This window comes from Anopheles marshallii, chromosome 2, assembly GCF_943734725.1.
Source record: "Anopheles marshallii chromosome 2, idAnoMarsDA_429_01, whole genome shotgun sequence".
Taxonomy (NCBI): domain Eukaryota; kingdom Metazoa; phylum Arthropoda; class Insecta; order Diptera; family Culicidae; genus Anopheles; species Anopheles marshallii.
In genome coordinates, this window is record NC_071326.1 from 82,119,896 (window position 1) to 82,145,461 (window position 25,566).

General features: G+C 40.4%; 1 protein-coding gene across 1 annotated transcript in view; it reads left to right on the top strand.

Annotated features, from left to right (window-relative positions):
* Positions 1–343: 343 nt before the first annotated feature.
* LOC128718695 (nephrin-like) overlaps positions 344–25,566 on the top strand; it is a 114,743-nt gene continuing 89,520 nt past the window's right edge. The window contains exon 1 of the mRNA XM_053812314.1: positions 344–449. Coding sequence (XP_053668289.1) covers positions 344–449 — 106 coding nt within the window. The remainder of the gene's footprint in view (positions 450–25,566) is intronic.

A 25,566-nucleotide genomic window follows, 5' to 3' on the forward strand; every position in this document is an offset into this window, starting at 1 on the left:
ATGCGCGCGATAAAGTGCGATTGCGATAAGAGATGCTGCCCATTTCGGTGTGGCTGTTTAAGTTTTTCCTTCAACCCACCGCAAAAGAACTTTGAACCACCTCCGATGCCACCGAAACCCACAAAACGTTTTCATGAATTAGCATTTTTGTTTTCGCTCGTGAGATGATGTCGTCCCATTCGCGATCGTCCTCCCAGCGCGGCTCGCCAACCGAACGGACTTACTGTGCCGAAAGAAAGATAAAAAAGGCAACCTCAAAACCCGTAACATTCCCAAACCGTCACGCGGGAATGTGACCGGGAAATGGTTTCGTCGCTGGTTTTAGGATAAAAATTGCCCCAAAATGGATGGGCCGGTCGGTACACTCGAGAAGGATGAAACACTAATTTGGCCCTCGTACACAGCATTAATCTTCATTCCTTCATTCCGGGCCGGGTCAGCCCGACACGGTAAGTGATGGTCGCCTCAGAAAACTTGTCTGTGTGGTACAATTTTTTGATAGAAAATTAAATAAATTAAGAAAATAAATGATGAGCCTTCGCGAGCGCGGGATTGTAGCTTGCCACCGTTCCGCATTGCGAACGTTTCAATACGACCGGACCGCTCGTACCGGCCGGCGTCTCCCACGAGGGGTTGATTTTTGCAAATAGTAATTTTAAGTAAAACGAAAAATTGGATCATTCCCTAGAAATGTGACAGTAAAAGAATTAATAATCCCTGCTCATTACCCAGCGAGCGATGGCCGGCACTGGATGGTGATGGTGCTTCATGCCGGATTTGCCAACAGTCATCATGTGATAATCTTGAGAAAGATGGATTAGATGGTGATAGAAATATTACCTCATTAAAATGGGGTTCCTTTTTTGTTGTTGTTGCGGCAGCTGATGATGATTAACGTGCAGTGTCGGTTTGCGAAAGGTAGGCTGAAATAAGGAAAAAGGTTTTGAAAGTGATACAGCACTGTTCCTGGTGGTGTGGCAAACCGATGCTAAGTAAGATTGACTTCAGTTGGACAGGATTGTGCACAAAGCTGTGTTGCTATTTGTATTTCTATTTATTGCATGATATTCCACGTGTTTGTGTCCTTTTATGTTCATGGATGAGTCATTAAAACATTGAGAGGGTGTCCTTAAGTGTAGCTCTGCAGAGGGTCCTGTTTGGTTTACAGTTGCGATCCGTTTTGATCTTCTTATGGTTTTTTATTGCATCATAGTTTTTGGTTTGTAATCGTCATTAGTTTTTCATTAGAAATTGTAAGTACTTTCGTGTAAATATCTCCAAATCTAGCCACTAATTTTACCATTCTTTATAGCAGGAGCTATGAACTCCCTTTAAAGTGAGAGGTCCAAAGGGTGTCCCATATCAGATTGCTTCACACAGGATAAGCTGTAGAAATTCACTTAGTAAACCGATTTTTCTTCAATTTTTAGAATATTAAACGTAACCCATTAGTTTGATATGAGGATATTTAATTCATTCAATTTAAATTTTGCACAACATCTGTCTGAAGCTGTTCATGATTTGACCTGTTTGGATTGCTTCTTTAGTGCCTGCTTCAGAATTCAATAAATTCGCGGCAATGCTTTTCTAGTAACTGACTCTAAGGATCACAGTCACCCGAGATTTAAGTGTTCACAGATGAATTTAATTTTTAGATGAGAGTCCACGCCACTGACTATAAGCAACGATCGACTGGTCTGACTGGTTGAAGGGTTGCGCTCTTTGTTTCTTGTTTTAACAAAACTAGTATGATAAGGACATTTTTCTCTTAACATTTGCGGGTATGACAGGTATTTATTTTGTTCCAATAAGTCGACACTGCTGATGATTGACTTTGTAATTTTATAGTTAAGATGGTCAAGTGTAAGGCTATAATGCTAACTTCCCTAACCTGAAAATTAAAAACGAAGCATACCAATTCAAACTGGAATAAAACAAAAACCAAATGGGTTCAACTACAGAACAACGCTTGTTGATTGATTGATTAATAACAAACAAACAAACATCACACCCAATCACGCAAGATAGATCACGCAAATAGTGAAAACAAGTGGATTTTTGTTATTTAAAAAACTTCGAATCTTTCCTTACATCTGCTAAGATGCACTTCATTCCAAACGATTCTTATCTTCTAGAATCTCTATCCTTACATTGCAAACGTTACTCACTGCAGTGCACATCTGCAATCGATCAGATTGGAAAGTTTTGGTCTACACTTCGATTCCCACCGGTAGCTTCCGCTTGACTCACATCACTTGCTCAGCTGTCACCCACAATAACAATTCACCCAGACTGAACAGTGGCCAGTGGTCGCGCATCAAGCGAGCCGGAAACAAAATGCGTACCAAACTTTTTGTTCCCACCGTCACCACTGGATGACCTTCAACGCTATATCGGCTAGCGGATGTGATCGTAATGGCATTGTTACGAGATGGAAAACAAAACCACTACAGTTCCGTTTTCTTTGCTGCGGAACTTCATCCGTACCAGCAGCAGTGGCATAATTTCTTCAATTCCTGACTGGGTAATGCTTTTCGACCATCACGCTTGTGATTCGCGTGCTAGGAAAGTATAATAGTCTTAGGACTTACCATTCCGTTCCCGGCTGTGACAACCATCAAGAACTTTAACTCCCAGCCCGTCCACGCGGCATCCATGCCCGGGAGATGCGGAAGAGTTTTGGACAAAGATTTCCCGCAGGAGAAGAAAGAATTTCCTTACTTTTGCTTACTTTGTGGCGTGTTCCATCTAGTTTGCCAGCTGGAACTTGGTTGCAGTTTACCAAATAGTCACCAGCAGACCGCACAGATTGTTTTAACCGTCAGTTTATTCATTGTTTCTCTGCTCCGGCACAGCTAAAGCTCTCGTTTTAATGTTATTCATATTGCAAATATTATTCAACGACATCTCTTCAGCGAGTTCCATTGAGGGTATTATTGTTTTCGTTTGGACGAGATTTAATAATTTTAATAACATTTTATCCTGACAAGCTACTTCCTTTTGAAAAAAAAAAACCATCTTTAAAGTCGCTCAAGTCCGGATGGCCTGATAGCACCTTCCAGAGTTGCTGCTTGTCGTCTTCATTAGAATGAGCCCATTTTCTGTCCACTGTAATTTCCGGCTGTTTAAAGTGTTTTCTTTGCGTGTATGTGGAATTGTTTCTTCCTTTGGATAATTACTTCACCAGCAACTGAGCGAAGGTTCGTGTTTCGTCTGCTGATAGCAAACTAGAACATAGTCCAACTGGTCAGTCAAATGAGGCAACATACACACACAGACACACACGCTCTATAACAAGTTCTGGGCCAGATCATGCATGCTGCCGGCTTGTTCCAAACGTATAGTTGACACTTAATGATTTTCCTGCTTCCTGCTGTGGATTGGTTTCGTTTTTCGACGAAGAACGAACGACAGAGAATTATGCTGGTGTGGTTTTTCGATTCAGTGCCATTTCACGAAGCGGAAGTAATGCATTTTTAATTAAACATTCTCCGGATGCTGTTAATTCTCCGGACCGGCAGTGTTTCTTTTGCCATTAGCAGGTGGTTGAACTAGTCTGCAAAGAGTGTGTTCATTTGTATAGGGAGTCTACAGATTGTTGACTTGTTTGAGATAGTAGAGCACCGGTTTTACAATGTTGTGTGCCATTCCACATGGCAGGAATCAATTACATTAACTAAACATGTTTTCCTTTCTTTTGTCGTTTCAGGTAATTGCTTTGTGTACCTATACTCACCTTCATGGTATGTATAAATTTCACTTTGGATGTTATTTCATTTACTTTATACATATCATTCATTTCCTAACAAGAAAAATCTATCATAACATAATAACTACTAATAATTTTACTGCTAATAAGTAAGCCCTCTAATGTCGACTGCGACCATAAGAATAAGATTAATTGTATAAAAAGAATAAGATTAAGATATATTGTTTCCTGTTTGTATAAGTGTATTTTTCATAAGAGTCTATCAAGTGCTGAATAGTATCTGTATATTCTCCTTACTATAGCATGGTACTATAGCATTATACATGTTTAACTTACAATATACAACCAGTTCATTCTCTCCTTTTTGTCCTGCCAATCTAACTAAGATAATGATCACCCATTGATAACATATATTTTTTTTGTAGCACAATTTGCAGGAAATATTTGTCATTTTTCTTATCAATGAAAATTTGCCTAAACGATATGATTTTTAGTCGAGAATTTCAAGGTTACCGTGTTTTGCCATGCCATGAATCACTTAAAACGAGGTTGTATAAAATCATGTGCTATAATTTAACAACCATTCGCTTATGGTTGAAGCAACCTAGCGCTCCGGGCCGCTCGTTGTCGCAACCACACTCGAAACCGGGCCTCGTTCGCGGGCGCGCACGGGCGAAATTTAAATTCCATCCCCGTTGGCTTGGCGATGCGATGGATTTCCACTCACTGATCCCGGAAAATGGATGCTCGTTTACATACTGCCGGTGACACAGATCCACCCGATAACAGAAATCTAATGGAACGAACGTGCCTTCGGTTAGTCTGCGCATCCATGATTTTGCACCGACCATCGACCCGGTCCGGCCAGCGGCACCCTGGGAAACGCCACAAGTACCGGGTGGGGTGCCTACGTGCCGGTAAACATACTCAATCAGGTGCCTCGAAAAAGAATCCCCCGTCACACCGAAGCCAAAAACGAACGAGCGTTAGGGGATCTGTTTTCTATTTCCCGGGTGACGCTTTTGCAAACGCTCGGCACTACGGAGATCGACACCGTAAATCGAACGGCAGCCATTTGATCCTTCTCTGATACAGCAGCAGCGGGTACCACTGGCAGCAGTAAATTCTATTGGCAGTAATGCTTTTCGTGCCCTGCTAATCCTTCGCAGTAAATCAAAGAGATTTTCACCTCACTTCCGTGTGTGCTTTCGGGTGATGGAACCGGGAAGGCACTTGATGCAATAACAAGTAATTACACTGTTTGGAGTGTAATGGCTGAACATTTCCTAAACATTGTTAATGAATTAAAACAGAAAACCTATCATCTTGTACACAATGCACAACTTTACCAGATGCATTTTGTATCTAACATCCATAAAGCTACAATTTCACCCCGTCCTCGCAAAACAACACTGCCCACATATCGCCCATAAAAAGTCAAATAATCACCCATTTCCTAACGCCTAAGAAGCTTTCCGTTACCATATCCCATTACCACTTATTGCACTTTTGCCAGCACCGCACCGAAGCAGACGACTGCAGCGATCAAATATCCTGCCGCATTTCCTGCAGCCCGTCTTTGCCGGTCGGATAAAAAACGTGTTAAACGTGCAATTAAGTGCAAAGTATCAGCAAAATGGCTATAAAGCCGTCAATTATGAACATACAGCGGGACACGTTTCTGCCGGTTAGACCATATTTGCTGACGAGAGAGCGTCCATATCCTTCTGGTACAGAGAGGCACAAGATAATGATAGGGATCCAAACATTTTTTTTTCCTGCAAATGAAACGTTGCGATAAAATTGCTTTTAAAATTTAAATGCTTTCATCACCAATTAATACACACGTTCGTTATATGAAGATGTTATACAGTTCTTAGCATGACTATAATGCAAGCTATTTTGTTTGCAATTAGTTGAAGGCCAGAACAGGAAAGACGTATGGCAATGATAGCATATAATTGTTTATTTTGCTAGGTATTTCACAAATAAAACAATATGATGAATTATTTCACTGGAATTATAACAATGTGATAAAAAATGCAAATAATTAAAATTAGAATTATTTACGACTTATTGCTCTCTTAGCAACTCGGACGCTCTCGACACAAGTATAAATAATCTCAAGCTAATCTTGCGTAGCACGTTTAGAGATATATGACTTGTTTGTAATACTTTTCGGCCTCGAGTAGTTCAAGTTTTATCCCACTTGGATTAGTGACGGTAGCGACGCCGATCTTCACACGACAGGACCGGCCAAGAAAACCATCCGTAGCAATAGACTAACGTCCGACTGCGTGATAAAATAGATCTAGTAAGCCAGAAATGATAGGCCTAGCCCTCTCGGATGTCGTGCCGATAAAGAAAAAGTACAGTTAATGTAGGCCATATTAAGCTATATGACTTTATTATAATGAATAATTATAAGGCAAAATAAGGCAAAATTAAATCTATCGATTAATCAATTCGTGTGACTTCTTTGTTATTCTGAATCAGTGGCTGGCTAGCTTTTCGAAGAAAAGAACCAAATTTTCATAAAAAATATATGCATATTGAGTTTAAAGGAGCCAATATATTAAATTTGGTTATAATACTTCAGGTATATAAACAGATATAAAATTATATATAGAGCTATAAATAGATATAAAAGTTTGCGTGTAAAATTGCAAAATGCTTTGAAAACTAGTTATTTTAAGGATTTACGCATAGAACACATAGATTAAAAATATGTTTTCAACTGTTTTTTTGTGTTCTTATAAAAAAAGTAATTGCACAGTATTGCTACGCACTGTACAAGCATGAAAAAAACAAATTTTGTCGAATATTAATCGTTTTCTGTTCATCAAGGAACATCAAACCTTCTGTAGAACTGCATTGCTTTGATTTGTTTTTTGCTCCTCTTCTAAACAATGAATGTTTGCAAGTTTGAATGATTGTTTGTTTATTTGGTACGTTGCGTGTGGTGCAACATGGGTGTCGAACGGTTTGTTTGTTTGTTTATGCGCTCATTTGAGCCGTTATCTCCCTTTGAACCGTTGATGGCGATGGTCAAATTGAATAGCAAGCCCGAATCTCCAAACAGACCACCCGTCGTTGCAAATTGGTTTATGAAACCTTTGAATTGATTTTGGATGTGTAAGTGAATTATTGACGAAACAAGGTCTTTAAGATTGTAAACTCTGGGGTAAAATATGCTCCACAATAAATTATGCACTTATTGTACTGAATAAATATTCATCAAACAACTGATTAAATAAATCACATGACCCGCGCTGAAGTGAGAAGGCGAACCAAAAAAAATAGTATCCTCACGCTGCGGTCGATGAAAGGGCACGAAGCAAATGTGGGCCACCCATTTGTTAAAGTAAACGTTTGCCGAATGAGAACACACCTGCTTGCGCAACAACTCACCCTGTTCGGTTGCGCGGTTTTGGCTTTGCAAACGATACTCCTTCAGAAAAACCGACAACCGGGAGCCGAGGTTAACCGGCTAAGAACAACATGAACCGTCGAATAAGGGGACGAGAAATGGAATGAAAACAGTGTGCGCACCATACCGAAACGTTCTACCCTACCAGCGGACACTTGTGGATTCAACGCCCATTAACTGCACACCAGCCGCACTGGTTGAATGTTTGCAGGGAGCGTAGTTTAACCAGGGCGTACTGAGTAAAACCCATGCAGGGTAATTATTTTCACGTAGAAGCTTGTGATAATATTTGATTGTTTCGAGTAAGTAAGTTCATGCAACGGTAAAAAGGTAGCTAAAACGTACAGTTGCCTTGATTTAAATCATCTCACGCTGACTGCGGTGAGCATTTGTGACGATTAAACTAAACGCCTAAAGGTAGGCAATTAGAATCACATCGACCAATATTTTGCATTTCAATTGCGTTTTTGCTATTCAAATGAGTAATAGCTATGCTTTTAAACGGAAGTGGTAACAAATTGATTTTGTATCTATATCCAGTTCAGAAATATTATACATATTTGTTTTAACGAAAGCTTTCGACATAATTCGACATACTTGAACGTATAAACTTAAGCGTAAACGGCCATTATTAAGAAACAGTCCATTGCACTTTGAGTTTAGACACAAACTATGTTAATTTAATTATACCATTTAAAATAAGCACTTCGACTTTCATGAATATAAAGCGTTAATTTGGGAACAACTATGCTATGGGAGCCTTGCATGTTGTTATACGAGTTGAATATTCCATCACGCTCTCAGCATTTCCGTTTTTTCTCTTATTAAAAATCGCTAGAATAAAACGAGTTTTGAAAACTACAATTACATACCATTACCAATAAGGTTAACGAGTAACTATAATAATGTTCCAAACTATCATTAGCCCTCACAAAATAGCATACCATAACGCAAAGTTAATGCAATAAACATAATAAGTTTTACTTATTCACCGGAATGCAGAGGTTGGCCTCCTTAACTCGAATAATTACGATGAAATCGAATTGGTTGTGGAACATATTGTAAATGGATTGTGTTTTTGTTTAAACTTCTGCTCCTTCATTTTCACTCGTCCAATACGAAAAATAAAACCAAATTCAATCGTTCTTCCTCGAACTGCCCTCGAGGTTATAACTTCGAACAGCCATTCTACGCCCTGATAACAGTCCAATCTAAGTCAATTAACGAAAACAGTGTGTTGAAGCTTTGGCACCAACTTACCCTTCGAGACTTGCCTTGCACAATCAAACTCGACGCCAGATTGTATCGAAACGAAGGTGACCCAAACCACCAATATTGATACAATTTCTAATGAAAATCTTAACAACGTGTACACTGCAGCGGGTTAAGTTGTACCGGTGGCATTGATTCGCCAAACCCAACCAACCCGGTCATCTGCAATGGGGTGGCCCATCGGACGGTTGAAGGGTTTTATTATTTGATAAACAAACTTGTACCACAATTGGCAGACAGCAAATTAATTGTTTGCAACAATTTTGGCCCGGTTGGCGTCTTGTGTCATCCCGTACCAAGGGAACATGGGTAGTCAACAGGCGGTGAAATGGATGCGCGAAGGTGATATAAAGTTTTCGCAACATATTTTTCGTCCACGCCCACGGGGAAAACCGTGGCAGCAACCGTGCCGGGTTTTGAGCGGTAGGCGCGTAGTACTGACGTTGACGTTGACGATGATAATAATGTTGATTTTTCCAAACCATACTAATTGCCATCGGCAGCGACCGGCTCGACGCGCTTTCGAGCCACACGCGTAAGTTTTCGCGTGCATTTTCAACACGTTGGTGGTTTTTCCTGCGAAGTTGTTTGCTTAGGTTGACAGTGATGGGAAATGTTTTTCCTTCCCATCGGATACGAACGCCGGGCGTGATTAGATTGGCGAAAGTTTTGAAATATCCAGCAACCGCGAGGAACAGAGTGTTTTGATGCGAAGAAGCGATATTTGATGCAGTTGCCTCTAGGTCAATAGCTGTAAATGGGAAAGCTACTAATACAAGTAAATCTAAACTCTCAAATTCTTCGCTTAAACGTAATTCAACCAAATAATGAGACAGACATTTAAATTTTGTAATGGAACAGAAGCCACTTCTTTAACATTAAGCACACTTAAAGCTGCACGTGAAGGGTCAGATGCCCTTAAGGACGACTCAGTACCACTCATAATTATCATTCACCTGAAGATCCATGCTGCGTACATCCCAGTTGGGATTTACCCGCCAGAATAATGCTGGTCATTAAACCGGTTTGGGGCAAGTTGAACCCATCGCCTAAGAGCAAACGCTTTCCCCGGGGGAGATTGAACGGTGGCAAGTGGCCCATTTCGTTTGCCCATCACACCGATCACACGCCGGAATGGGATTCACCCTATCCCCGAAAAGTGCTGACAAATCACCGTCCACCGGTCAGTGCGGTGTAATGAGGATACTCTTTACGATTATACCGAGCCAAGCGTAACCCTTTTGGGACGATGCGTCCTGTTGCCGGATTGGCTTCAACAGGAGCGATAGCATAATGGACGGAGCAAAAACGATTGGTGGTGCTGTTACTCAAATTAGTTGCCGAGCCCGGGCGGTTGGACCCGTTGGCCGCTTTGGGAGGAAATCTCTCAAAGTACAATTAATTTGCTTCATTTGGAAAATCGATGTTTAAAAAAAACTTACCTTTCATTAGCGAAATGGATGGGCAGCACGGATATGGCAAACAATTATAATTCCAAATAATGATAAGCTATGCACCTTTCAACGTTTCATTCATTAGATACTAACCCATTTCGGGTTTTATGTTAAAATCAAACATCAAATCAATTCAATATTTCATCTTTGAGGTACGTTAGACAGTTCCGGGATCAGTAACATTTTTGGGAAGCGTTAATTGTCACGAATATTTAGATAGACCAAGGATCTAGTTCCATTTGTAAGGTAAAACATCAATTATTGACCAAAATAAGTTCAGAAAATAAATCTTATCGTACCATTATTTTCCATATTTTAACCACTAAAGATGATATTATTCATTTCTTCAAATAATATAAATGATTATTACAGCGAGGGCAGGGCGACAACCATTGAGATTTTAACTTAAAGTGCAAGTTTCTTATTTTACTGTTTTATGTATCTTTCTCTGAAATTTAAGTTACTGAATATCCTATAAAAATTCTACTTAACATATCGTCAAATATGATAACTTTTAACTAAATTCTTTGTTGAAACACATTTTAACAACTTCTTGCAAATCGGTACCTATATTTTGATAGAGTTCAAATATTTAAATGGGTTATTTCTATGATTTACGCAACGCCTACTATGATTAGGTAGGTATTTACTTATTTGAGTGATGAAAATTACAAATTATACACTTTTAAGATTACGTTTGAACTCTGAATAAACATGAAACCGGACATTTTCACAGGGTTTTCTTCGGAATTTTGACAAAAAATCAGTTTTTCCAGTACCTGCTGACACTTCGTCCAAAACCCTCGAAATCCGAAAAAAGAAACGTTTTTTGAAGACACTTAAGTCTAGTACTTGTAAAAGTAAGATGTCGAAATTTAAATTTATCCGCCCGTCATAGACGTTCAAAGCTAAACACGCAATTTTCGTCCGAAATGTTGTTTACTGTTGTCACCTAGAAAACAAAGAGGTTTTGATTAAAAGTATTAGAAAACTTTGCGTAAAATAACTGGTGAAAATTTGTAGTCAATCTTCAACAACAAAAAAGGAAACCGAGAATTTCAGGGTACCGCTTTGCAAGAAGTTGTTTCAACATTTAGCATTAAACATGGAGGCATGGAAATTCAATCACTCTTTCCGCCGTAATTTTGTTGTTTGATGGTTTGTTGATCTGAAAATCCCACCAGCTATTCTAAATCAATATTTTTCGAATTCGAAAGAGTGTATTCAATAAAAATCTATTCATACTTCGTGAATAAAACTTGAAACTTACTGCTCTGACAGCTCTGAAGATTTCCTCATACATGCAACACCTCACATTCATATCCCGGTATCCTCTACTGTTATCTCAAAATTTTCCCTTCAATCAATCCATCACACAATCAACCAATCAACCAACACGCCGAGGTGCTCAATTAGGAACGCTTTCAACACTGTGATAAGCACTTTCCGCGAAAATTGCAACAGCACCAAATAAAAAACGGAACTTAAAATTTGGGAAGCAAAAATAACCCCATCACTTCATCAATTGCGTTTACATAAGTTAATTACGACCCTCTGATGCTCCGGTGCCTAGCTGCCAACGCACATTGACACAAAGAAAAAAGGCCTGTACGATAAGGTACAAAAATGAAGGATACACGCGCATGCAAGCATCAATAATGGCTACCGAAATTGATTACCCGGTACCTCGAACGGGGTGAACGGTAAAGGACGCGCGCCGTCACACTCCGATGAACGTCAACACGATTGATTTACGCTTCCAGCCCGGCGCATCCATCGCAAGCCATCATGCAAGTGCCGTGTTGCTACTAAAAATCATGCCACACGCACCAAACCTGGGAAACTGTTTAAATAGAAAAAGCAGTTCGTCGGCATAAATCACGTGCCTATGGTGCAGGATCCAGTCCTCGCGTTTTGCCGCTTCTTGCGAGACAATGGTGCGAAACGGTTGCAACGCGGCCCGGGCACACACCCGGTTTTGCTTCCGGTGCTGCCAATATTGCCATTACGATGCTGGAAAGATTCGATTTTGTGAGCTTTCCCAAATTGACAGTCAATATTGATCGAGTGCGAATTTTCGCCACCGGCACCACCATTCTATCCACCGAAAGGATGCGGGCTTCCCCGAAAAAACGGAACACATGAGCAGTGCCGTAAGTGATTAAGTTTGGTTGTCTCGCTACTCGCCGCACCCTATTACGCTACTGTTCTTCCTCGTCTCTTCGAGTTTGCTTCATCGATTGGCCTACGCACTCCCGCACATGGCCACGTTAATGAAGAACGTAATGCTGACGAGATCGCGGCTACCACGGACACGGGGGGGTTGCATGGGTTGCTGATATAATTTAGTTCCCTCCAAGGCGCCTGATCTACGGCGGTGTCGTGCACTGTCGAGAAGTGTACCAGTTTTAGCAGGCCCGATCCGAGCCTGTCCATCCTTCACTACATCCCGACCGCCAGCGGCGGCACTACGGTAATCATCGGGAAAACTTCCAACCTGCCAATCCTGATCAGGCAGACTGAAGCACTGGAAACAACGTGTAACGTGCACGAAAAGTCTCTATTGCATTAATTTCTTATACAACGTAATTTACTCGGAGCATCCTGGTTTCGGGCGGATATCCTTATTTCAGATGCTTGGCAGATGAAGATGGAACGATGAAATCGTTGATGGCATCGATTGCGAGTGCTTTTGTGTGGCAAACAGTGGAGGTCAATATGAAGGCATGTAGGTCCAGTTGGTTTTTTGGGAGATAACACTGACATCTTGAAGTGAACAACCTTAGCAAAGTTGTTATAAGTTAAAGTAAATTTAAACAATCTGATTGCAAAGAGTTGCAATGATGCAATCCCTTTCTATATTTGTGGAGACACCTTACCTTGGACAGGGAAATTCCGGATGCTCTTGACATTAAAACACACAAGCTATGCGTTTTATCGATCTAGGTTGCTCGTATTTATGAATTACCAAACTATTGTTCTTCTATTCGAAAGGTCGACAAAGTACGGTTCGCGAGGTTAAAGAAGCTTTTTGGCATTTTCACTGTGGCTCTATTTCGTAGATAATCCATCCCATACAAAGCCTGCTATGATTTTACTAAATATTGTATATTGTAATTTGTAAATATTGTAATTTGTACCTTATTGATGATTCATGAGGATATTCGGTTGGATCCTCTAGGAAATGTTGAAATTTTTCCCTGAAAACTTTAAATCTTACCGTATCCGTTGTGTTCGGTGGTTTTGGTTACTTATTTTATTGAACATTCTTGCTGGACTAGCTTCTGCATACAACATTAAAACTTAAGATGCAAGTTTTATATTTTGGCACTTTTATACATTATGCCATGTGAATTTTCATGAAATTTAGCTATTTGCTCTCAAAATTTTGCTGACCACTGCCCCACCCAAATGACTTAAGTTGATACGAAAGCGTTTCTGAATTCCTTATAATGTGCATTATTATTCTTTTCATTATTCTCATCCGTTGGCAATAATCTTATCTTTCCATCCAATTTAACAAAACTTGAATTATTTAAATCACTTTTTTTAAATTATTTGTTGATTTCATTAACGCATGAATCATCCATTCCTTTCCATTTTATCCATTCTTGTGGTCCAGCATCATCCCACAGTGCTATAGAACTTGCTAAGAGAGGACACCTTTTTCTTGCTAAGCTTTAAGCTTAGCATTTTTTTATTGCTTTTATTGCTTATTTCCTGCAAACCCTTATGTACTCAAAGTGTTGATTACTTCAACACATGCCACCTCAAAATTAATATAAAATGGCTACCCTCAAAACCGAGCATTGAGCATAAATCTTCAACAGTTCAATCCGTCTTTATAATTGGTAATTCTATTTAAATCGGGGACTTGTTTTCGCCTACATTATCGCTCTATATTGCTTAAATCAATCATTTTCATGTCCGGCATTTTTTCGGAAATCTTTTCCGTTCAACCGGGCACCACACACATCCTTCGATCTGAGCCACACGGGAAGATTAAAGAATCGATCATACGCTAGATTTCTTCTTTTTCTACCATCCGCTATAACCCAAAAACTCGATGCAATAAATTCACCTTTCCGAAACCGGACGAGAAACCAGACGGGGCTAAAGATTTGCTTCCCGAAAGAAAAGAAAAAAAAAGTTCTTCATATGAAGTTGGTCACAGCGGCACTGGGCACAGTAAAGAATGGGAAAAGCACATTTTCCGACCACGTTTTACGGGCGGCAGCCGGAAAAGTGATTGATTTCTTCGTTCCGTTTTTCGTGCCACTTTCGACCGAATCGCAGCCACCCGGAGATCTCCGTATCTCCCCAAATGACCGTCACGAGCCGGATGGAATGCCCGGTCCGGGTTGAGTGCTTCGGACCCGGATCGGCCGATTGGAAGGAACCGATTTAAAGCGGCAGCAGCAGCCGTTCAGCCGAGTGGAAATTTAATCCGATTTCGATTGTACCGCTGTGTGGCCGTCTTGAGATTTGGGCACGACCCGGTATGCCCGGGCAGGTTGTTTGAAGATCTGCCGGACCGATACCGGCCGCAGCCGATTTTTATTTTGCTCTGCTCAATATGTAATATCTTCCGCACATCATCAGCTTCGATCAGCTTAGTGTGCTTTGTTCGGATTGTGAGCAGAAATAGATAAGACTATTCTAAGAATTCTTGGAAGGAATAGCGCTAAAGGCAAATTGGTGCACAGAAAGTACTTTCATTCATGTTTGTAGCTCTATGTTGGTCAGTAAGCATTTTTTGCTGTAATGCAATTTACTTTCTAAATAGACATAAATTAGATAAATCACCAAAAAGAAGCACCAAGCTAAGTTATCCAAATACCATTATCATACGAACCATTTCCATTGCTCGTCAAACTAAAATTATCGTTAGCTAATCGAACATTCAAAACAATCAACTATTACCGGAACCGGAACATCACCAAAAACCTGTCACATGCCATAATTTAGTGAAAGTTTTGCGATAAAATAACACAAGCATACGGGCGTCCGATCGTCTATCCTCCGTTAACTTTCCCCAATGTGCACGGGAAAGCGGGAACTTAATGGTACCATCCCTCCAGAAGTCGTCACCGATGAGCTAGAAAATAAATATAAAGACCGAACGAAGCCGAACCAAAAACTCCCATACGATAAACAACCGTTTCCGGCAGCTGGGATGTCTTTGAAGCATTACCATATTACTCAATGTGTCGTCCTTAAGTGACATTGGGCGAAAGTTGGCACAGAAGTTGATGCTGTATGGGAAACTTTCGACACTTTCGACTAACGTTCGATTATGGGAAAGTATCAGCGCAACCGCCAGCATGTGCTGGCGGTTGTTCGATAGTGATTACCAATTTGTTCTTCTCGTTTCTTCCCGTGCATTGGCACTATTGTTGGCCCTTGAATTCCGTCTAATTGAGTCAAGATGTGATAATAAAAGTTTACCATTGTTCTTGACAGTACGCAACAGTTTCCGTTATCGGCTGGATGTTTCGATTTCGTTTATTATTAGACATAATAATGCATGTCAGCTTGTAGAACTTGTTGTGTTTGATTTTTATTACAGCTGTAAGCAAATTTTCGTTTCGAGAGAATTCTTTGCTTCACATTTACTTAACCAAACAAATATATCATGTTCAAAACTCCTAATACATTCGTTGTTGCAACTACACCACTATCTCAGATTCGTTCGAAATCAATTCACCAAACGCCACCCAGTTCACATGACAAGTGATAACCCCAAAAGGACAAAGTTGACAGAGCGTTCAAATTTTCTTCCAGCCAGCACAAAATCTACCTCCGGGCAAACCGGCAGGGCTAAGGCACTCTGCCCGAAACCCAACAATAGTGCTCGCCGTGCGGCAGAACGAAACTTCAGCCGGCGGAAAACTTCAAATCGGAAGCAGCCTGGTTCGTCCATCAAGCCCCTTAACCCCAAGACAAAGTTAGGTTCGAGTAAACACCAGTAAACTGTCACTAATCCTGACAAGGGACCGATAATCTGCTCCTGCAGGCACACGAAAGACGTTCGGGCCCGGGCGGTTGCTTGCCCGAATCTCCATCGCCTTTGCCGGTAATCGAGAATTATTCAAATATATTCAAATTCTCTGCCAAAACGACAATTTGATTGATACCGAAACCCGGCAGTCCGGACAAAACCGGACATCGGACCATATCTTCATCTCGGTCCAGATGCGGGCACGGAAGTTTCCGGCACTGCCCGTAGATTTCGCATTTCCGATACGAGATCCAGTTTTGTTTTTCGATCGATTCCAACCTTCGCTACGTCCTTGCTAGATTTCTATTTTTATTACATTCTCAGGACTTTCCCAAACATTCGATCCGCTACCGAAGGACCTTGACTGAGTAGCGAATAATCGTATCAAAGTGAGCCCGTTTGCTGGGGCATAAGGAAACGTTAGCGTCCTGTCGAAAATACTGTCGAAACTTTGATGACCTTACGAACTATCGCACCCTGATAAGGAAGGTTTGGGTTGTGATGTGTGTATGCGCGTATACTGGGCAGACATTTGAAGTCAAATAGACGACTGGAGGTTGAATCAGGACGAGGTAAAACTAGATAAATTAGCCGTTTTTCGAATATTGGTCGCTTTCAATGGTTGATAATGGTTGGATTTGAGTTAAGCTTCCGCTTACCGCAATTGGGTTTGTGTTAGAGGAACGAATCACAATCGAATACGCATTAGTCATCCTTTTCTCGTCTAATGGAGATTGGAAGGAGAAATGAATAAATATATATTCAAAGACTTATCAAATACATTTAAAGTTCATTAAGGGCAGGAATCTACTGTTTTGAAAGTGTATTTCACGGAGAAATTTGATTTTGATCAATGGAAAGTTACATTTTAAAAGTATTGCTTAAAATAAACCCTTAACTGCTTCTACACTTTCCAGCATCAATTTTATTCCTTGAATGCATCAACATTGTGTCCGAAACATTCCTTCTCAAATGTGGTGCACAATTCGAAAGCTAAATTAAGGAATTATCTTCATTTGTAATGTCTTACCGGAACTCCTTTCATCGAAAAGCTCACTGATTCTTGTGGTAGACCACCAACGACTTTGTTAGAGTAGCGAATGTCAAAGGTATTCGAATCAATAATCTTGGTCGGGATTATAGCCGGCCCACATTCGATAACTGCACACATTTCTGTATGTGAGAAGTGCTTCCCAACGACGGAGCAATGGAATGAATGGAATGACGAAAACTTCCAGCCAAACACCACTAAGCTGCAATTCCACTTCCCGATAATACCTTGCCCGCTCAAGCGAATGTCTTGCTTCCTCCGGACGTAATATGGTCCCCAGCCATCGCTTCCCACTTCGTTGACTTGTGTGTGGGATAGGTTTTTCAAGAGATTTCGCATAAACTCTTCGCCCACAGCAACCTGTTAGCCGGTAAGATAGTTCCTATAGCTTTGGTTCCTCCCGGTACGGTTGCAGCTTTACACTATCCTACACCGGCGTCCCATTATGCCACGTTTGATTCGTGCAATTTTTCGTGCCTCCCGTCCGAAATAGCTCATAAAAACCGCTGCCATCCCGAGCTGGCTGGCTTACGTCAAATGAGACCCGACGCGCCCCGGGCTTACGGGCGCACAATATACAGCCGACATAAAAGTACACGACATCCCGGACGCACATAACCCATACGTGTTCGGTACACTTCCGCGTGTGTAATCCTCCCGAAGGGGAGCAACGAACTAAACTCACATATGGGCGCAAGGATATGGGGGAAATGGCCAAATCTAAATGCCATAAAATAAGCAAGTTACACACAATTTCACTTTAGCCGACTTAGGCACAACCACGGTCAGTGCTCATCACGAGCACGCCTGTTTTCGCAGCGAGGCTGGCTCAACGAAAGTCCACACGCCGAGGTGGCCGGTGGTGTGGCGGCCACATGTGAACGGTACGGAACGGGCTCAAATAAATGCAACTCGATGGGACGAAAAGTAAAATAAACCTCGCCGCTCGTAAATGGTAAGTGAAAAAGTTCACGATCCGATGAGACTGCCAAACAACCACCCATCCCACCCAACACATGGTTGGTGGTGGTGGTGGTGGTGGGCCAAAACAAATGGCAGAAAAAAAGAACCGTAAGATTGTTGCGAATACTTTGCTGACGTACCTGTTTTACTTTGTGCGCACGGGACACGGGACACGGGCGAATCCTGGGCTGTACCAATGGAGAGCGACGCAGACACATCATGTGATCATGTGAAAAGTTTATTTTTCAACGTCTTCGCAGTGCGAAAGTTTGTCACGCTGAGATGCGGGATGGATGCATGGCCAAAGTTCAAAGTATAGTGGTGGTGTATATTTTTTTTAAAGGCAAAGAAACTTTGAACATAACCATTCCGTTGGAGAAGATAATGATGTGAAGCATTCGGAGCTTTCCGTTAAGGTTAAGACCAGCGAATGCGCATGTTTATTGTTGTTGTTTTCTTCGAGTGAGATTCCGTTTAATATTGCACTTTTGGTTATTAGAACAAGGGAAATGGTCGTTGCTTAGAGAAAAGATGTTTGCTATGGCGACATTAGTTATTTTATGCGTCTTTTAAATAATTTACTATGTGAGAAATGAGCTATTCCATTCAAATTGCATTACAACTTCGAGATGAACGGAGGCAAAATCCTGAGGGACACGGACAAAAGCATAGTATTTAGTCGAAGAAAAGTAATAGTAATCTTTGGCCTAAATCAATGTGTATCTGGGAGCATAAAAAAATTAGAAAAAACAGTTACTATAAGTCAGCAATTGTTTTTCAAACTATTCTTAAGTGACAGGGATTTTCTAAAGGATGTGGATTTGTCCTAAAATGCTGGAATTTGTTATTCATTTACGAAGCACTATTTTCATTCAGATTATGATTCAGATATCCCATGATTTTGTATAATATATTATATATTTCAATTTTATTTCCCATGATGACAGCATTTGTGGTATTTTCAACGCCGCTCTCCCGGTGAATAAGAGGTCAATTAACTGTCATCTAGTAGGTCATGATTTTGCAATAAATAAATATTATCCATCTGACAGTTTACCACCGGCGGCTTTCCGACTGCAGTATAAATTCATCATCATTCATTCTCGTTATCCTAGGTCAAGTGCATCGGAGTTACTCCGGATTTCACAAAAAAGTATTTAAATTTTTCACTATAAAAAACAGTTTTGATTAACCCTGTCCGATATTTCGAACATCCAAAAATCGAATCAAATTTTCTTGAGAATTCTCATTCGTTTCACGTATAAGAAGGGTTTGCTTGGTGCGAAGCGAAGGTGTGATTAGTATAATTACTATTTATTGCATTTTTTAAGTGCAAAAGACACTTCATATGACCATAGTTTTTATCAAATCGGAATATTTTTACCCAAACACTAATTTTATTTTTTATTTAGGACACTATTATATCGCAATAATTCGCAATACGGCTTCAAATGACAAAAATAATTTATTTACTAGGTTTCGATTTTATCTCAAGGCACAATGACTCTGTTGAAAGAAGGGCAACTACAGCCGCTTAGCGGCTCTACCCGACAGCAAGAGTCCTTTGATCTGCTCTTGGCGACGTTGTCGGTTAATCCATCATGACGGTCATTCGGGTGGACACATCAACACCACCACTCCACCTTATTTTGAGATTACCACGCCTTCTCTATCTATGTAGACGGACAACAATGCTCCATTGGCTTGGTGATTCGGTCGGATGACAATAACATCTGGGCAAACGCTTTCTATAAGCGCGTTAGAGTGAAGTCATCGTGCAACTCAAGATGCTTGTCTTTCAGAAAGCAAAAGTTTAGTTTATTAAAAATTAAATTTCATAAAAAAGCTATTCAAAAAAAAGCTATTGAATCAAGTCAGTACACATTACATAAGAATGAAAAGATCTTCTTGCGATAAAATGGGGATTTTGTAACTAATGGAACTTTTCAATAGTTTTAAAGTCTAATTTAGATAAGTATGAATTAGCAAGCGTTTAATAAGAGCAAAAAATTATAAAATACAGCTATAAGCACCTATAAATTAATATTAGACAAACGTGAAACTATCCTCACATTACCATAATGACAGTCATAGGTAAGTGGATTTCAATGTCCGTTGACCGACGTACAGTGATTTATTTTTTGTGTGCAAATTCCTTCATACTTCCTCCTATAAAATTAAAGAAAGTCACCATGATAACACATTAGCCATCGACCCTTTGTTGTCTACTTCTTCAGTGGATGGTGTCGAATGATGTAGCAGAAGCAGAACAGAACAGATATAAAAAAAACACAAACCACTGTAAGCCCACAACAATCAGCCCCGCAATTAGGGGGGCAATGGAAGACGAAAGCTACAGCAAAAGAAAAAAATGCGCCATGAAACAAGACACCGCAATTAAGACGAATTAAGACACAGTCGCTTGATTAGAACAAAACCGTCAGGCCCACAGGGAATGAGCCTAGCAACAAAAAAACACGCACAAATGGATCTCTATGCAATCGAAAAGGGCAAAATGAGCGAATGTGAACAAACCCACACAAATGGATGCTCCCGGCGCAACATAACACACGCTGCAAACGGGGCGACAAAAACAAATCCCCTCTGGAATATGTGGAAAGCAACAACTGCAACAACAACAAAAAAAACCCAACCCCACTCGGAGGAATCAGAACGAAATGGATGTGCTCGCGGGCCGCTCATGCGGTGTGCGGTGTGCCGGGGGAAAGCATAAAATGAGGCACGATGTTTATCGCATGTTAAATCTAAGTAATTAAAACAATAATTCAAGTGAACCGCTTGAGAGGACATGTTTTTCTGACGCAATTTTTCATTCCCATGCCGTGTTTCTATGGGTATTGAATGTGGATGGAGAGCCAGTTCAAGTGGGTAATGGGTTAGAATGAACTTCAAGCATTAACCCCGAATCACCCTTTTCACTCACCCCGTACCAAAAGCTCGTTATCATATCAGCTGTAATGGAAAGCGGCATGTAATGTTTGGCAACGTGAAGGATGACATTCGTTTCGTTCGACGCTCGAAGGTTTAACATTTTTATGAAGAAATAAAATTTGCAGCCAGTTTCCAGCGAATCAATTATCTCGCCCACGTGCCGTGAGAGATTTAATACAAGATTCTTTCATTTGCGCGAAAACAAAATGGCCGGAAGTACGTACATCTTTCCCTGCAAACACTCGCGATCATCGTCACCATCGTTAGGGGAGATTAAATTCCTTTCCGTCGCGCGTTCATTATCTGCTTTTCTTTGCGGAGGCTAAAAGTGCGAGTATCGTATTTTAAATTTATTTTTCGAATTCATCTATTTTAATGTGTAACGTCGAAGGTGATGGAAAAGATTGATGGTGCCGGCTCTTTCCGTTGGTGTGTGTTGAATTGTTGGAACTTTTCACCCAAGCAGTTAAAACAGTTAACAAAATGTACATGTTTGATATCCGGCTGCAGTTGTTGTTGATTGAAACTCTTGAAAAATTGATGTAAATGCAATTAAAACTGATTTTTAAGCCTGCCAGCCATTTTTGCCGTTGCACCGAAGCATTATAAGTTAAAATGTATTACATTGCAAATATTTTGTTTTCTTTATTGCTGAAACCAGCTGCATGTATGCAAAATTAAACATGTGCATTTGAATGATTGAGCACAAGTATTAAATTACAAAATTTATCCAAAATGTACATATGGCTGCATTTTATTGAAAGATTTCTCCGAACGTTCATTTCGTTCGCACTGCAACATACTCGTGAGCGTAATGAGATCAATCGGTTTGTTTTTTATTTGCAATTGGTTCTGTACGCAACGCAATGGATGGTGCAATTTTGTGTTTATTTTGAATGTTCTTCCGCGATTGAAAAAAAAATAAAATGTAAAATAACAGACAACTATGATGTTTTTAAACACTACAAACGTAGGTAATGAATACGTTAATGACGTTTTCTTTACCAAACAACACTTTTGTACAGTGTGCGCTGTACAGCGGCGTGAAAAAATAAAATTAAATTGCTACCCGGATGGTCAAATTGTTCTGCTGGTTCTGGCAGACAAAATGATTTCAATAATATCCCTGCCCGGACAGTTGATTGCACGACCGGGCGAGCTTATTCAGCGTCAGATGCTACATTACTCTGCAGCTTCTCCCGTATCCACGAGCCGTGTACACCACCGAATGGTAAGCATTATTTTGTAAGGGTGCGAGTTTTTTCCAAGCAACGTTTACAGTCAGCAAAAATGTATCCACTTCCACTTGGGGGTAAAATCGGGAACCAGAGACTCCTTGCCCGAGCAGGGATCTCAAACAACACGGACAGCTAGCGTCATCATCCATTGTGGCCGGTCAGAAGTCTCGGTGTGTTTCTTAAGCTGCAAGTTTTTATGCATCATTAGATTGTGCCCTGCGTTCCGCACTATCCATTCCACCAGTTTTTCATTCGTACTACGTACGAGATCCAGCTGACAGCTGAAAAACGGACCCGACTGAAAGTATCCATCCCCGGGACGTGAGTGAATCAGCTTCAACTTGCATCGGAAGTGCATAAGTTGCTGCCGGCGGGCACCGAAATGGAGCGTAACTACAACACACCCGGAAGCGAAACGTTTCGGAGTCTTCGCCCAGCTCGGTGGGTATTATCACTCATTGGCTTGAGGATGCTTTTATCCATGCGGTGTTTCAACAAGCGCACCGGAAAACTATGCAAATGCAGTTGAAATGGAATGGAACACAACACAACTCAAGCTATAATGCACCGTGGAATGCAGGAGTGGGTTTAAATTATATAAAGAGAGGAGAAAATGGATAAGCCACCGAGGCGAGAGTAAGCTACTCAAAACGTTTGCTCGAAACTAATTATGAACAATAAATTCTATTTGAAGCTATAAAAATGCACCAGTGTTTGGTGAACAATTTCTTCCTGGAATTGGTGCATAATCTAGGAATGAATTTTGCTAACGTATATTTCTATTGCTTTTGAAATCGTATTATGTCTGGCGAAGTATTTCGGAAGTTTTAGGATAGATTCCCATAGAGCTCTTAGTATACCAATTTCATTTCACACAAAACATGATTTAATGTTGAAGTGGAATCTTTTAAAAACCCACCGGAATTATTATGGGTTAATTAATTTACCTTACTTCGTTGCGATTTTAAATGACGCTTACTCATACTGCACTATGTCAAAAAAAACACAGAACTAACACATTCTGAACATCACCAGCGCATACCTCAACAAGTACAACTACAATCGGGAGATGATACTGAGCTTTTCCATAGAAGTTGGTGGGATCATTTTAACGTTGTTTATTGTGAGTTTCTGATACCCCGGTGATCACATTTCTGGACCTCAATGCCATAACACAAACACTAGCGTCAGTTATTATAGTATAGTTAGCTAATTGCTTAGGAGCTCAATCGATTTGCTTGAGCTTTTGTCGACTATTCAGTTTTATCTGACATCACACTAAGTTTTTTAACATCTTATTAGCTTCCTCATTCTTATCTTTGAATTGAGTATGTATTTTGTCACCTGGATTGACTTAAAATTAATTCAATACAGCAATATAAGTTATAAAAACTTATTTTTATTATTTTAAAGCTTTAATTAGAAATCTTTTTTCTAAAATATGCTCTCAAATCTTCTTACTTATTGAAAATGGAATTAAACAATCACTGATATTATTCTGTCACCCAAATATTGGAGCACTCGTGCACTGCAAATAAAATATTTGTTGGCATTTTTGATACGGAATCAATAAAACGATCTATTTTTTTTATATATATTACGAATAAACAAAAAAATAGAGCTTATAAACTTCTTACGCTAACTAATGTATTTCATACAAAACAATAATTCTTTTTTCGTTTTTAAACAATCTCAATATCTGCAATGTAAGGAGGCGCTGTGTATGAGTTGTTACAAATATGCATGTTTTATTAATTTCGTAAATTTAAGCTTTTCTAACGCGTGGAAAACCCTCTTTAAAAGCATTCTAAAACATTAAGATATCCCTGCCGTTTAATTGATCCATCTTCATCCTGAAACGATGGCTTCAAAGTGGTTTCAGTTGGTTGAAAGTATCAAGCCTTTCTGTTTACCGAGCAGCATCTGCATCTTCAGCTCATTCCCATCGAAACGGATAAAGTAAGCAGAATCTTCCAGAACCCCAAGATTACGGTGTGGATTGGTTCGGCTACACTAAACACACCCCTGTTTGTCTGTCTCCACTGTCTGTCCGTATCTGTAATAACGCTTGGCTAACGCTAAGCAGACAAACAGACTGCAATCATTGGGATCCATCGCACAAAAGGATACACCACACTCGTTGATGCGTTTGCATTCACTCGAGCTGCACAGCTGCGAAACCACAGCACTCGGTTTTATCTTTAGCCCACAGTGCATCCAATCGAACTAATCAGATCATACCAGCAGCAGCCGTAGTATCTCAATCAAAATCTACAAATAAATAGCAATTTCCAGTGCAGTGCCAACGTACACCCTGAATGACACCCTGATCGAGTTTGCATGTGTCAACATTTCTCGAGATAATTCCACGCACAAGAAGCAGCCCGAAGAAAGTGCTCCATCCGTTCAAACGGCAATGTTTATATTAGCGAACTCTTATACGCCAAAGCCATCTACTCCGGTGGAGGGAACGAGGTGGGATGTTGTGATCAAAAGCAGACGCAGAGTTTTCTCATCATTTACAATGACAACATCTTTTCAATTAAACTTCATAGACGGCAAGCTTTGTCAAGTTTGTTTTGTTTCGCATAAAACACACGCATTGCACTTAAGCTTATGAACGTGCACGTTTGAGTGAGATCCGTTCGTTTCGAATCCATTCCGGTTTTTCTTAAAAAGACCATCAACTCGCACTACAACTTTTCTGTCAAATTAATACCTTTTAACTGCTTTGATTCTGGGCTGCTTACAGACACCTTTTGAGCCGGTCTGTTGGCACTTGTCTGGGAACAACTTTCCAGCCATTGTCCCATTCCGCTCCTAGCTGGCCTCTAGTGTGAGGATGCGCAACCATTTTGTACATTCCTTTGTTTTCCGGTTGATGGCTCCTTCTCTTTTTTTTACTCACTTAAAATCCTTCCCTTAGTGCCTGTAGGGCTGCAACTCGGATAGGATTTTCCTAATTGTTGACTATCTGGGCAAACTGCTTCTATCCCGCTCTTACCGGTGGCTAGTTTTTGTGTCTCTTTGGCCTCACGTTTTGATCATGTTTACCACCTGGTAAGGTAGAGTTGGTAACCTGTTTTTTTTTTTTATTTTAGTTCCCTGTTTGCACACATTTTTTGTGACTTTTCCACCCGGACCTCGTTGGGAAACGTTGGAAAGTTTGAATTCAATTTTAACTTTTACCGGTCCTACCGCAGGATACTGGAGGATTGGCACCCGGTGCCCGGTAGCACTTTGGAACAGTTCTGCAGTTGAACGTGTCAGGTTCGTAGTTTACATCCGGTGGATGATTCAACCTTGCTTTTGTGTATGTTTGTGGGCGAAGCTATTTTTTGTCTACGGTTGTGTTGCCACTTCATTTTCATATAACGATGCTGCGAAACACAAGCCCAACACAAACTATGGAGAGAATGAAGAAAAAAAATCAAATACACCTGCCTTGTATGTGTGATTATCGGTCGTGTTGTTAGTGTTGAATAGATTTTTTATC